Source organism: Chaetura pelagica, unplaced genomic scaffold (genome assembly GCF_000747805.2).
Source record: "Chaetura pelagica isolate M959 unplaced genomic scaffold, ChaPel_1.0 scaffold264, whole genome shotgun sequence".
Lineage (NCBI taxonomy): Eukaryota > Metazoa > Chordata > Aves > Apodiformes > Apodidae > Chaetura > Chaetura pelagica.
Window position 1 is genome coordinate 776,224 of NW_009953064.1, and position 14,651 is coordinate 790,874.

The 14,651-nt window shown below is 42.5% G+C and overlaps 1 protein-coding gene across 1 annotated transcript in view; it reads right to left on the reverse strand.

Moving 5' to 3' along the window:
* Positions 1–813: 813 nt before the first annotated feature.
* Positions 814–14,651, reverse strand: part of LOC104387932 (heparan-sulfate 6-O-sulfotransferase 1) — a 184,015-nt gene continuing 170,177 nt past the window's right edge. Inside the window, exon 2 of the mRNA XM_009996729.1 lies at positions 814–1,595. Within this exon, the coding sequence (XP_009995031.1) occupies positions 887–1,495 (609 nt within the window). The 5' untranslated portion in view covers positions 1,496–1,595 and the 3' untranslated portion in view covers positions 814–886. The remainder of the gene's footprint in view (positions 1,596–14,651) is intronic.

Below are 14,651 nucleotides of genomic sequence, written 5' to 3' on the forward strand. Positions count from 1 at the left end.
CTGTTTTTTAACATGGAGGATTGGGGTCTCATGTGCTGTTAACACATAATCCTGATGATGGCATGAGCAGCAGATGTGGAGGGTAACAGGACAGCATGTGAGTGCACGTTTGAGCCCACGTGGAATTTAATTGGCTTAATTTATTTTGCCACCTGCCCATGAAACAAATCTGGGAGTTATATGCATGAACTCCCTCTTATTTTTATTATGAAGTTCCAAATATATATGCAATACCAGTGAAATGCATCAAAACTACTGTGTGAAGTAGGTATCCTAGGCCATAGTCAATTTGCTTTAATGTTTGTCATCCTCTGGTGTTTTTCTTCTTTTATTTTTATGGTGTTCTACTTTCTGGCAGTGACTGCCCTTGCCCTCAGACCACCACCTGCCAGGATAGCACATCCTCAGCTTGGCCACAGTTAAAATTTACTCAAAAGGATTGCAATTCCCATCCCACCTCCAAAACACACCCACAAAAGAAAACCTCCATTTCCTTGTTTTTTAATTATGCATCTTTATATCATTATGCTCCAGGGATAATCAGATTTTTAAAATCCTACTTCTGCCATTTGTGTTCAAATTGTAAAGATAAGAAACCTTCTTTTGCATTTGGCCTTAAAAGGGGGTAACTGCATTGGTGCAATTTTTCTCTATGCTTTATAATGTTGACCCTTTTTTATTTTTATGTATTTATTTTACGTTTTTTTAAGAATCTTAACGGTCTTGTAAGAAACAGTAAAAAGACCCTACGCTTAAGGAAGCAATCTATCTTCTGTTTTACAGACTTGCTTTTAAATAAAATGCTTTTTGTTGTTTTTGTAATTTTACTTCCATGATCTTTTATATGGAAACCCTAGAATATCATTAATATAAAAGTCTGCCTAGGCTACCACTTTTCTATAATATGGCTCATGTAGTCCTCAGTGGGCAAGCGTCCTTGCTCTTCGGTCTCTTCCTTGGGAAGTGCTTCATTGGACCGGTGAAGAAGCCTCTCTTCCCGATTCTTTATCCTCTGCTCCATCCTCTCCAGCTGCCGTTTGTACTGGTAGCGCTGTTGGAAGAGGTCCTTTGCATAGTCATAAAGCTGCATGTCCAAGTCATTGAGCTCCTCAATCCTCCGGATGGTGTCATTGTCCACTTCCACCCCTCCTGCCCTGGTACTGTTGTACTGCATAAAGGGCCGGATGAATTTCAGATTAAAAGTTCTCTCAAACAGATACTGAGTCTTTCTCTGGAACTCTGTCAGGCCAAAGAAGGCCATGTCTTTGAGGTTCTTTTTTGCGCTCTCCAGCAGGATCTGTGCTCGCTTGTTCTCTGGGATGAAAGACATGTTGTAACAGCCCACTAAGCTTAAGTCAGCCAACATCCTCACTTGGCGGTTGTTGGCCAAGTTATATGGGCAGTCCATGAATTCCTGCAGCGTGCAGCCCGACCAGTCTGTGCCTTCATAGCATGATGGCAGCTCTTCAGGAGTTGGTGTCCTGCCATCACACATGTGCAAGGAGGTCTTCCAGGTAGCACCTCGTTGGACATGACGCCATTCACTGAGGTAACGAGATACAGGGTCTCTCAGCAGTGTGATGTAGTAAAATTTTCTACAAGAAGAAGAGAAAATAAAATAAATATTCTGCTAGTAACAAGAAAGAAGCCTGGCAAGCTGATATCATGCAGATATCAAAAAGACAAGAGTGAGTCAACATCACGGCATCCATTCCACTGTACTCCTGGATTATTTGCTTCTTGCAATATCTCATGCAAAGCAGTTTCTGCAACATTAGATCCATGTTTCTCTTTCTCGTTGCACATCATTTTAGTCTTGTCAAATAGCAACTCTTACTCTGGGACAACCATTTCCAGCAACAGACTGCGATGTCAGAACAAATCATAGAATCATAGAATAGTCTGGGATGGCAGAGACCTTAAAGATCATCTAGATCCACTCCCCTACCATGGGCAGGGACACGTCCCACTAGATCAGGTTGTTCCAAACCCCATCCAACTCAGCCTTGAACGCTTCCAGGGATGGGGCATCCACAGATTCTCTAGGCAACCTGTTTCAGTGTCTCACCACCCTCACACTGAAGAATTTCTGCCTTGTATCTCATCTAAATGTCTCCTCTTCCAGTCTGAAACCATTACCCCTTGTCCTATCACTATATGTCCTTGTCAAAATTCCCTTTCCAGCTTTCCCGTAGCCCCTTCAGGCACTGGAAGGTGCTGTAAGGCCTCCCTGAAGCCTTCCCTTCTCCAGGCTAAACAACCCCAACTCTCTTGGCCTGTCTTCATAGGCAAGGTGCTCCAGCCCTCTGATGACTATTCCATTGATCTACCAGCTTCAGAGAGGACCTGTGACTGTAGGGACTGCCAGGCCTTTCCCATGACTGCATGCCATCAGCCAGGGCGTGCTCTGAAGGACAGCCCAGCAACTGCTCTGGTTATGAGCTGGGTCTATTACTTTCAATTGCGGCAGATGCTGACCAGGATACCTACTGCTGGACTGATCTTGCACTGAGTAGCAGGATAACACCACATAAACATAAGTGAAAAGTAACAGGAAGTCAGGAATGCAATATGCTTTTGTAGGAAGAGAAGGCATGAGTTGACAACCAGCAGTAGCAGCACTAGTTTATTCTCATTTCAGCTAATCTGCTATAAGTTAGAATAAATTTAAGCCACACTTTGGATACATGAAACTATAAAAGGTGAAAAAGCAAGACAATCAGGAGGAACATGCATAGTGACATGGGAATTCCTGCTCTTCCAAGTATAATGAAGTCCCCAACAATACAAGCAGTCCTTTGAACTGAAAACACTACAGCTGTCTTGTACAAAGAGACCCTCCAGCTTCAGCCCACCTTGAGCCTGGATAAAGTTCTGGGACTGACAGTGACAGCAGTCTGCCATGAACCTCTCCAGACAGAGGGAAACAGGCCTTTTTTTCCTTAGCTTCCAGTAGCTTGGGATTGTGGTGTCTCCAAGTGTTTCTTGAACAAGGAAATACCTTCTCTAGTTGCTAAAGCTGGCAGGGAATTAAATCCACATGTGCTTCCAGCACATGGGGCTGTGTGACGCTGCACAAATGGGAGCACCTGGCTTTGGCAGGATAATTCATGGATACTGCTGGAAACATTTTCATATGGGGGGGTGGTGGATTAATTTCTCCACCAGAAATGAATCTTTGGAATGCTGCTACTGCTTGCTGCTCTGCTGGCAGGGCTTGGAAGAGCTGAATATGATGGCCATTATGAAGGCACTGCATAGTTTTTTGAGAAATAAAAAAATATCTGCTTTGTCAAATATGAACACACCCATATTTTCCTAACATCATCAATATTTTTCTTTTCTAACCTACTACTCTTACTGCAGTAAGAGTAATTTAGGTAAATACATCAAAGACATTGCTTAGGAAATCTGATGTTAAAGAATGTTTGCTTTCTCAATTAGCTTGATGAAAGGTTGTTCCAAAGCAGTAAATTTTGGTCCTTCCAACAATGGCAATGGGTTTCCACTCTGACGTCAACTCCTCTCCTGCCTTCTGCCTTCAGAACTAGGGCTGGTAAAAACATTGGCTATTTTTGGAAAATTTTCCATCTTCCTTCATAGCAGGGGTATCATGCTGTCTAGTAACACTGTCTGGTACTGTCTGTGTACAGGGACAGGGGAGAAAGAAGAGGAGCAGAGTGCAGAAGAAAAACACTTCCCTTCAATTTACTTCATTTACATTGCAGCCTGTAGTGATTCAACTACCCAGACTGAGATGCACTATGATTTATACTGACAGTGCTAAGAAACCTCTAACAGATGGGGATAAAATATAACAGTGGAAGGAAAAGGAAAGCAGTGACAAATGCCAGATGTTCAAATGACAGACTTTGACACTAAACGCTACCAGCACTTTTTGACTTGTGAACTGCAGTGGACTTGTTATTTAAAGCAATGTCATAATAGGATCACAGACTGGTTTGGGTTGGAAGGGACCTTAAAGATCACCTAGTTCTAGCCCCCTGCATGAACAGGGACACCTCCCACCAGACCAGGTTGCTCCAAGCCCCATCCAACCTGCCCTTGAACACTTCAGGGATGGGGCTTCCACAGCTTCGCTGGGCAACCTGGGCCAGTGTCTCACCACCCTCACAGTGAAGATTTTCTTACTAATATCCAATCTAAATCTCCTCTCTTTCACTTTGAAACCATTCCCCTTGTTCTCTCACTCCATGCCCTTGCAAAAAATCCCTCCTCAGCTTTCCTGAACCCCCTTCATGTACTGAAAGGTGCTATAAGGTTGCCCCAGAGACTTCTCCAGGCTGATCAATCCAACTCTCCAATGTTGCATTTTTCCTGAAGCAGGTTGAAGCAAATCATTATTATATGGGTTACAGAAGCAACTAGAAGTTACACCTAAGATGCCCCAGACAGCTACTTAAGTGTTCTGAAAAGCTCATGTCAGAAGTATAGTCTTCTCTTAGCCCAGATAGTTGCACTCAATACTGCCTCATAAAAAAAAAACAGCCCCAGTTTGCTCATGCAATGCCAAGTCTCACTAGCCTTCCTGGAGTTATCAAGTCTGAGTAACAAAAATGGACAGTCTAGTTAGAAATATATTTCTTGTATTTTTCTTCCCCTGTGAAGCTGGGCAGAACAGCATTACTACTCCTGCAGGCTCTCCTACATATCCATGGTGTTGTGATCCCCAGGAGGACAAAGAAGAGCAGAGACCAAAGTCACATCCCTGCCTTTCCTTCTATCATTGTCCTTGGTGGTCCAAATGTGAAAATCCACCTGAAGGTCCCCAGGCCATTTGCAACTTCAGCATTGCAACTTGGATCTGCAGGCAAGCTGCACAGTTTTGTCTGGGGAAAGAATCACTAGCACGTTATTAAACAGAGCAAAATGAAATAATGTTTTTGAAAAACAACTCTGTATTAGAATTGCAGTTTCAGGGAGAAAAAAAAATCCAGTACTGGAAAAGAAGGGCAGCCTAGCAGTTGTAGTACACAAATGAATTCAAGAAACCTGAGTTTAAGTACCCGTTCTGTCAAAATTAGCCTATAAGCCCCAGACAAATCTCTCTCTGCCTCTGTTTCCCTTTCGTGAATGTCTCCTTTGTTTATTCTGGATTCATAACATAACATCTTCTGGAGCTGGAATGTCTCCTTCAATGATTATGCAAAGCCCCTGTTTCAGCATGGATTGAGGTCAGAGGACAGTAGTTAACTTGAGGCATGTTTTTAAGACACAGGCATCAGGGGCACTGTTGCCTTACAGGATTCCCACCCCAGACTGCTGTCCCAGTCTTACGTATCAGCACAAAGCAGCCTTAGTTTTGCCAGCAAAGGTTTTACTTGTGTGGTTTTGTTTCCTTTTTTTCTTTCTTTTTTTTTTGACAGGGCCATGCTGCAAATGCAGTCACTGAGTGGATCGAGGTTAAAATAACCCTTTGTTGCAGACTGAAGCCCCCATTTAGTAATATTCTGCCTTAATTCCTGTCAGCATGTTCCTCAGCTAATGAAGGGGAAATGAAACCCTTCTTCCTCTACAAAACCAATTTCTTCTCTTTTGGTAGTAGCATAATTCTGATAAAGTGACAGATTCTAAATACAATGCTATTATCTTTCTTTAGTTCATTTCCATTTATTCTTTCCTACAATCCTATTTGATAAACCCTTCTTACTTCCCACTACTGGTCTCTAAAATCTGCCGAGAACTGCTTATTTGACTGTGCAATCCACACTGTGCTGCCCTTCCCAAAAGCCAAAATATCTTATTTTTTATTTCTACAGGTTATTCACTGAGCTTCCAAGCATCCCGCACAGGAAAAGCAAAATTTGTAGCAAATCCTTCTTGTCTACTGTCATGGCCTTCCATCAGATAACAAGCAAAATTAGGATAGCCACTTCCAATCACACATGCTTCATCCTGCCTGCCAGGAGGGGGAAGGAGAAGGAAGCTGCATAGGTCAGTTCCAACCATATAACCCCAATCTGTCAAACCAACATGTCCCCAGGCTACAATTTTTCTACTGCTGAAGAAAAAACAATAAAAAAATATTCCTATGTCCTTGCTGAATTCACTGAGCTGAACAGGGTGTCTGCCAGCTTGCAGGAATGAGAAACACCCTGTTTTGTTTAAAAGAAGTAGTAATGTCAAATTTGTGGCTGACTAAAGGCATCCTTCTGAGCCAAGCCCATGTATTAGGCACTCCTCAAATAACTTGCAAGGGTCCTTATTCAGCTCATACTGGCTCTCACTACAAATGGTTTATTACTAGAACAGCCAGTGAATTTGCCACCTGGCAACAAAATGAAAAGGTGCACATACCCTGACATTAGCCTGCAGGGACCAGGGACCCCTTCTGCCATCACTTAAACTCTCACCTTACAGAGACAATTAAAGGGATTATTAGGTACTGGTTATCTTCACTGAAAACGGACAGTGACCCCTACAGGAGCAGTTTCAGCGCTGACTTACAGGTAAATAGCAAGTAAAGGTGAGTCAGGCACCTCTAATGAAGGATAAGCTGAGAATGTCTCAGATGAAAATTTACAAGGAATTTATAGTGCCATTATAAAGTCATCCTACATGAAACATACAGGTAACAGATATATTAAAATCTGTTTTACCCTTCTGCACAGAGCCACGTAATGGCCTTCTGCTATGGTGGGAAACACTGGGGTGCAGAACACTCTCCAGCCAACCTCAGCACTTGCTTCAGAAAAAGTTGCCTCATGCCTTATTTGCCAGACGTACACCAAACCCTTGCTTACCACTTTTAAAGCCCAAACTTGGGAAGACTCCATGTATTTCCATTTTTTAACTCTACAGTCATATTTCTTGCATAACAAAACACACTCTCAGTTAGAGATTGGAATTTAATATATGTACAATGATTACTTCCTTTGGTAGCAAATAGCCCTAATTTTTTCCAGTCTATTTCCTCTCATCTGGTGTTCATTTAGACTCTTCCTGTATTTCACAAACAATAAACTTTCAGCCCTTTAAAAGTAATGGAAAATGAAAGCAAACCGCAAACAAACAAATAAACAAGCCTCTTCTGTCTCCTATGTTTAAATAAAGGTTGCCACACAAAACCACAAAAAGCCAAGAAACTTAATAGCAAAGTCAACCCTCTGGTACTCACTGTGTAAATATCTACATCAACTTTTTTTTATTTTCCAATAAATGAGGGGGGTGTCTTTACAGCAAGTTTGTGCTTGCTTTGGTCACTGGGTTTGTTTTGCACCGTTGTGTTTGTTTTGCCTGATGGTTTCTGCTCTTGAGACTCTGCTGTATCAACAGCATGTTTTGAAATGTAACCACCATTATGCAAGGTCTGCTCACCCCCCAGATCTTCACCTAGGGTCTCTTCCTAGGTCCCCATGGCCATGCTGCTGACAGCCCGCTGGGAACTAATGCCTAAAAACAACGCCTGGATTGTTTCAAGAGTTGGAGGCAGAAGAGAATGATCTTGTACCAATTGTCATGCTTTTATACTGAATGGAAAAATGAAACTCTCACAGATTCTCTCAGATGGATGCAATACAAAGCACAGGTTTCCAAATACATAAAGGTGAGTTTCAGCAGGTAAAATTGGGTATTTCAGTCCAGATACCTCTTCTTCTGAAGGAAGAGGGTTGGAGGCTGGATCTTTTAGCAGGACACAAGTGTGTTATATCTATTATATACACACTTAACAATACCATTTACCAATTAGTTAGAAAAATAATTTAACTGTGTGGACATGCACGAAAAGCCACACCTCTCTTTTTCCTCTATATTTCATAAAACATAGAGGACCCTGAATGCTTAAAAATCCTGTCTGATGCAGCCTTTCAATGCTGGCTGCAGTGCCAGTAAGTGAGCGTGAAGCTCAATGTGTGTGTGTGCCTGTGTGTACCTCACACAACCCACCCTTCCTGCAGAGGCAGTAGAAAAGATAAAGAGAAGCTGACAGTGAAGGAGACAAAAGAGCAAGCAGCAGCTCAGGCACTTCACAGAGGAACATCTATCCAGAACAACTGCACACACACTCTCCTCTTGGTCTTGGCAAGACACACACAGGCTCTGAGCCGCAGCTTTGAAAATTCCCCAAGGAGTCAAACACAATTGCAAGGGCCTTCTCCAGTCTGGTGGGGAAGAAGGAAAAGATCAACCTGTGTGCTCAATCCAGACACCCTGCAGCAATCCAGCCTCGACTGTGGAAGCAATGGGAGTGATGATGCTGTGTGTCTGCACGTGCCTCTGCTCACACAGTGGCTGCAGGGCACTAACAGCTCCATGGAAGAGGTCTCTATTTCAAGTTGACCTACAAAGACAGGTAGGCCTACAAAGCACTAGTTGGGAACACTATTATGTATATATTCCTTTTACACAGATAATCCCTCTGAATTGTATTGGCAAAGGTTGCAGAGCTAGAGTGGAGGTACAAAGGATGTCAGTCCCAAGGTGAAACCATGATTTGTCAGAAAGCTGGGAGGACACACGTAGCCTTGATACCCACCTTGAGAGTGGCAGTGTGATACTGTTCCATACTGATATATATGGTATTATATGGTATTACAAGAGAGCAGTTTATGTCTGGAATCAAATGCAGCATCAAGATGAGTAATGTTTGTAATTAATTCCTCTGTAACCATCAGAAATGTACACTTCCAGGACCATGATGCCCATCAATGAAATGAGGGTACATCTTCACCTTAGATCTGTGTTGTGCAGCACTGATGCTTGCTGTGTTCCTCATACATTTACATACTCAGCCCCACTTCCGATTTTTTAGCAATGTACTAACAGGCTTCTATCCAGAAAAAAGTGTGGTCCTGTCACCTTTATGTGTCATGACTTTTATATCCAATTAGCAGAACAGACACAGACTATGAGTTTTAACAACATCTCTGCTTTTCAAGAAAATGGAGTTGCCATGTAAGTACAAGAATTTCCTGTTGCACCGTCTCTTGCAAACAAGTTAATCTAAAAAAAGATGCATTACATGTTATGAAACTTAGGATTGAACCACCAGTTCATTTTTCAAAATGACAGATGAGATGAAAATTGGCCAAAGACTTGGAAAAAAAAAAAGTGGAGGTCAGGGTGAGAGGAGCAGATGGGGGCAGAGAGGAAGGCATTCCAGAGCCCTCTGGAGCCTTCTAATCCTCTGGGACCCATTTAAAGCTTACATTACTTGCACTGTTTATAAACAAGTGCTTTCTTTTGCCATCATAACCTTCCTCATATCAAGCCTTAGGAAATGTTGACTGCTGTCTTCTGCTGAAGCAAGGCACCAAAACTGATGGCAAGTTACAAATCAAAACCCTTTGATTTATTACCTTTCAAAAGTTTCAGGAGGTTTGTTATGATTCCTAAGTGACCTTAGTAAACCCTGCTAATCAATAGCACATCTAAATGCTGAGGGACTGCAATGGAAAGTTTCACTGCCAGAAGGATTACATCAGTGCTGGTCGAGGAGAGTGAAATGTGGGCTGCATGTTTCTACTCTTTGTATTCTTTTGCTTTCATTATTGGCCCTGCTGTCATCAAGGTAGGAAATTTCAGGATGAAAAAGCAATGCCATTCTCTGTAAGAAACTTTTCACTCCCTTCACTTATGTGCTTTATGCAGAGAATTTAATTGTTATGAATTTTAGTATTACACAAAATAGATACAGTAGTAACATTGCAGCCATATTTACTGCTAAATAATTGTTAGCAGGGTACCATACCCACTATTTTTTTTTTAGTTTCTCCTTGTATATTTAGGTTAGAGTAAAACAAGAAACAAACCCCCAAAGAAGAGGAATGAGACATTTGTAGTGAGACACTGAACTTTTCACCTCAGTCTCACAGACCAATTTGCACTGGTAGCATAAGACTGCAGTTTTCACCCTTTCACTAGATAGTTTAAGTGGAAAACATGAGGGTCTTGTTCTAGCTCCAGGAGGTAAGTGCTGTCCCCTAATAAATTGCCAGTGCCAGCTGCCACACCAGGGAAGCTGAATTTAATCATCAGGACAGAGATGCACTGGTACTGCATGGAAACCTGCACAGCTTCGTATTGTCTGTGCCCTGGGAAGAGAGAGAATGACAGAGATTCAGCCTCCCCAGGTGTCAAGATCGATACAATTAATAAAACAATTTTACATAATAAAGCAGGATTTCTGCATTTGATTCCTGCACACTTCAGGACACAGAAGAAAGAATGATCTGGATATTGCTACACAGAAAAAAGAAAACCATAAAGAAGTTGAAATAGTGTGAAGATGAAGTAGAAACAATATACAATATGCAAAGATATTTTATCTGAATTGGCTGCAAACAATGCAGATGGGCTGGAATTTGCATTTTCTTTTGAATTGTAAGTCAGTTTTTCTTGAAAATCACAGGAGCTCCATGGGCAGTGAGACTCAAGAAAGATTCAAGAAGAGTGTAACAATATGATAGACAGGCAGTATGTCTCCTTGAAGCAGATTAAATTATAAGGAAACCATAAAGGAAAATTAAAGTAGCAGGAGCCAGAGGAGCATATATTGATTGCTTCTGCAGGACAATTGAATTCTTCAGCAACTGCCTGCCTCAGCCAAAAGGGAGGCAATGCTTGTGTCAGGCAGCTGGAACTGCAACACAGACACCTATGAGTTGCTTGTGGATCAATCTTGTTTCAATCAAGAATTGATGGATGGATACTTTTATTGATCAAAGTGGGAAGACTCAGGAAACAGAATCGAGATGCACAGAATTTTGAAACTAGATTGACATGTTGTGGACACAGAAGTAAACATTAGAACTTTCAACCAGCCAGAAACAGGAAAACACAAGGAGTAGCACAGCCCATTCTTGGGAGGTGCCACAGAGCAAGTAGCTTCAATAACTGATTTCCACAGAGCTCCTCTATGTGCTGCCTGTGAGCTACACAGGGCTGCTGGCCAAGGGGAACCCTAGTGCCCAGCAAAGCAAATCCATATGAACTACATGCTGTCACTCACCTCATGGCATGAAATAGCAGAGTTGTATTAATGCCATTTACGCAGTTCTTTCTTTAAATTAGTGCTGGAAGAGGTTCCCACACTGCTTCTTTTCTTGTGAATACTCATATTAGTGGCTCATAAAGAGTACCAAAGCTCCCTCTTCTCAATTAGCTGACTCTCCCTTGCTCAGGAATAGCAGATGCTGTCAAGCAACAAATAAATAATCCTCAAGAAAGCAGAGCTACTAATGAGTCACTTTTACATTTAAGATCACTCCGAGTTGCCATTACCTTATACTGTTTTTTCTAATTAATTGCACTGGAATGCACTTAAGCAAGCCCCGGATCAAAGAATCAGCCACACAGATTGAAATAAATCCTGTCTGTGTTGCTAATGCCTTGGAAATGGATGACTTACTGAGCATGCAAAATCCTGAGTACCAAAGGTTTAAAACTACACATAGTGGAGGCACTTTCAAAACAACAGATTTAAGAATAAAAAGGAAAAAGCTCCTCTCATTTCCACTTAAAGGACAGTTAAACAAAGGCAATTGTTCAACTAATTTCTTGTTATGTTTGTGTATCTTAAGTTTCTTATTCTCCACTTTCCTGTCAACAGAAGCTGCAACAGTGTCAATTTTAATTGCAGCAAAACTTTATCATCATTACAAATTGCTGTTCTGTAAATTCACTTTTATGAAGGGTTTAAATATTTTCAAAATAAGGATAAATAAATAAAAAATTACTGGGGATGGATGTGTTACCAGTTAAATAAATCACTGTCTCTTCCTGCATGAGTCTATCTCTCTCTCTCTCATGGTTTAGAGTATCATCAGAAAACCTTTGATTGATTTACAATTTAGTAATCCAGCCATTATTATCCATAATTCAACAATAAACCACGCCACTTAATGTGGCTGTTACAGATGTTCAGAAGTTTATTCCTTGCCTTGTAAGAGGTGGTATCTACAGAGCAGCTGCAGACACCAGGATTAGATGGGGAAGAATAAAATGTGTCTTCAGCACAGGAAAACATCCCATTTTTGTATAACAATGCCCTGTTTTTAAAGCTGAAAGACATGCTGCCAACCTGGCTGCATCTAGGTTCAATTATTGAACACAAACTATCTATATGTATACATGCATCCTCCTTGCCAGCTGGCAGGAGTAATAAGATGCCTGACTTCTGTCTAAAACACATTATTTCCTGGGAAATCAAGACATTAATAAAAGCAACAAATCCATCAAAGGTTAGGCAGTGAAAAGCAGCTGATCTCACCCAGGCCAAGAAATTCAGGTTGCAGTGCATTTTGCATGTGGCAGAGCACCCAGAGTCAGACCCAAGGAAGAGGGGCTGAGGCAGGCAGGAAGGGCTGCAGCCTGAGAGAGGTTTATTATTTATGCTGGTGCTGTAACCAATACCAGCCCTTCCTGAAAGTACAATTGGAGACTTCATTACTAATGTTGTCACAAATTACTGATCTGAAAACAGTAGGTTAATTCATGGTTTCAACTTCTTTTGCTTGAGCCTGAAAACAACTCAGCATGAGCTGGCCTGCAATTAACGCTTTTGTTAATAGTGTTTCTTAAAGAAGAGGAAAATACATAACACACAAAGTACAGGGTGCAGATATTTTATACCAAACAGAACTAGTGCTCTCTGCCAACCTCCAAAGCCACAGTTCATTTAAAGCAGGTATACAGAACTACCCAACAGGATTTGTCAGTGTGATGGTCTAGGTCACAGAAACAATTTCTCTCATAAGTGAATCACCATACCGAGGAAACTAACAAAGCCTGCAAAATTCATTAGCTGAGCAGTGCTGGAAAGGTGTGCTCCAAATCCATCAATGATCTGTCTAGGCCAGCTAGTATCCTGTCTCTGACAGTGACCTGTTCCAGGTGCTGCCAAGAGAGCTGCAAGGAATAGTAAAGGTAGTTCTAATTAGAGGAATCTTCTTGTTTCCTCTTAGCTGCAGTCAACAGGAATCACAAATCAGATTTGTGGTTTCAGTTTTCAGAAGGACATTTCAGCTTTCAGAACTTCAACAATGACAGGATTTCTCTGTTGGGTGATCCTTCACATCAACAGATTAGGAGGGTTAAGAGTTCACAAATCTGTGCAAACGTGAAGTCTAATGAAGTACCAAGAAGCTATTTCACAGGGAAAACTCCTGGACTTTGAAGAATCATAAAATCATAGAATCACAGAATGATTTGGGTTGGAAGGGACCTTAACAATCATCTAGATCCAACCCCCTGCACCGGCAGGGACAACTCCCACCAGTCCAGGTTGCTCCAAGCCCCATCCAACCTGCCCTTCAACACTGCCAGGGGTGGGGCAGCCACAGCTTCCCTGGGCAACCTGGGTCAGTGTCTCACCACCCTCATAGTGAAGAATTTCTCCCTAATGTCCAACCTAAATTTCATCTCTTTCAGTTTAAAGCCATTACCCCTTGTCTCACTACAGGCCCTTGTAAAAAGTTCTCCCCAGCTTTCTTGTAGGCCTCCTCCAGATACTGGAAGATGCATTAAGCTCTCCTGGAACCTTCTCTTTTCCAGGCTGAACAACCCTAACTTTCTCAGCCTCTCTTTGTAGGAGAGGTGCTCCAGCCCTCTGATCATCTTCAAGAAGGGATATCATGCCCTAACAAACCATGTGTTCTTCTGCTTTTAAGGGTGGTAAATGAGATCCCTCACCCTGTGGCTAGCAGGAGCACTCATGACTTCCAGAAAAGTGGCAATGTGTTGAATGTGATTTTGAAAAGCAGCTCTGGTTTATGTGCTTGAAAGTGTTACGCTGCAATTCCCCAAACCACTGCTTTCAACTCAGAAAAACCCTTTGCATCCCTCCAAAGAAAGTGCACGATGGGGACTATTCCTCATGCTTCTGTTGTCACCTGGGAACACCCTCAACATCCCAGCTCTAAGGGAAAATCCATCTCTCCCAAAGCCCGGCCCAACTCCCACTAGATGGCACCTGCCCCCTGTGGAATGGCACGTGAAGCCTTGGAAGCAGAAATGGGAAGCTATCCTTAGGACAGTATTTTTCTTCCTTTCTCATGCGATTTGTTGTTTTACATGTTAAGGCCATGAGTGCCATTTCTTCTGACTCAGCTGGAGGCAGCAGTGGCAGCGGGTCACCTGACAGGATGGCACAGCCAGCTACAGGAGTCAGCACCAGCAGAGCCTCCCCAGACACAATTCCTCTTCCAGAGGGACTTAAGTAGTTGCCACTGGTATTTACGTTTCCAATTTAATAGCATATATTCACTGCTTACACAAATACTGGAGAAGACAAGGCTCCAGGGAGACCTCAGAGCACCTTCCAGTGCTCTAAGGGGCTCCAGGAAAGCTGAGGAGGGACTTTTGACAAGGATGTGTAGCAAGAGGACAAGGGGGAATAGATTAAAACTGGAAGATGGGAGATTTGGTGAGTCGTTAAGGGTGGAATTCTTCACTGTCAGGGTGGTGAGACCCTGGCCCAGGATGCCCAGGGAAGCTGTGGCTGCCCCACCCCTGGAAGTGTTCAAGGGCAGGTTGGATGAGGCTTGGAGCAACCTGGGCTTGGTGGGAGGTGTCCCTGCCCATGCAGGGGGTTGGAACTAGATGATCTTTAAGGTCCTTTCCAACCCAAACCATTCAATGGTTCTATGATTGCACATGAAGTGCCCCTGACCTGCAAGGTGCTGCTGCAT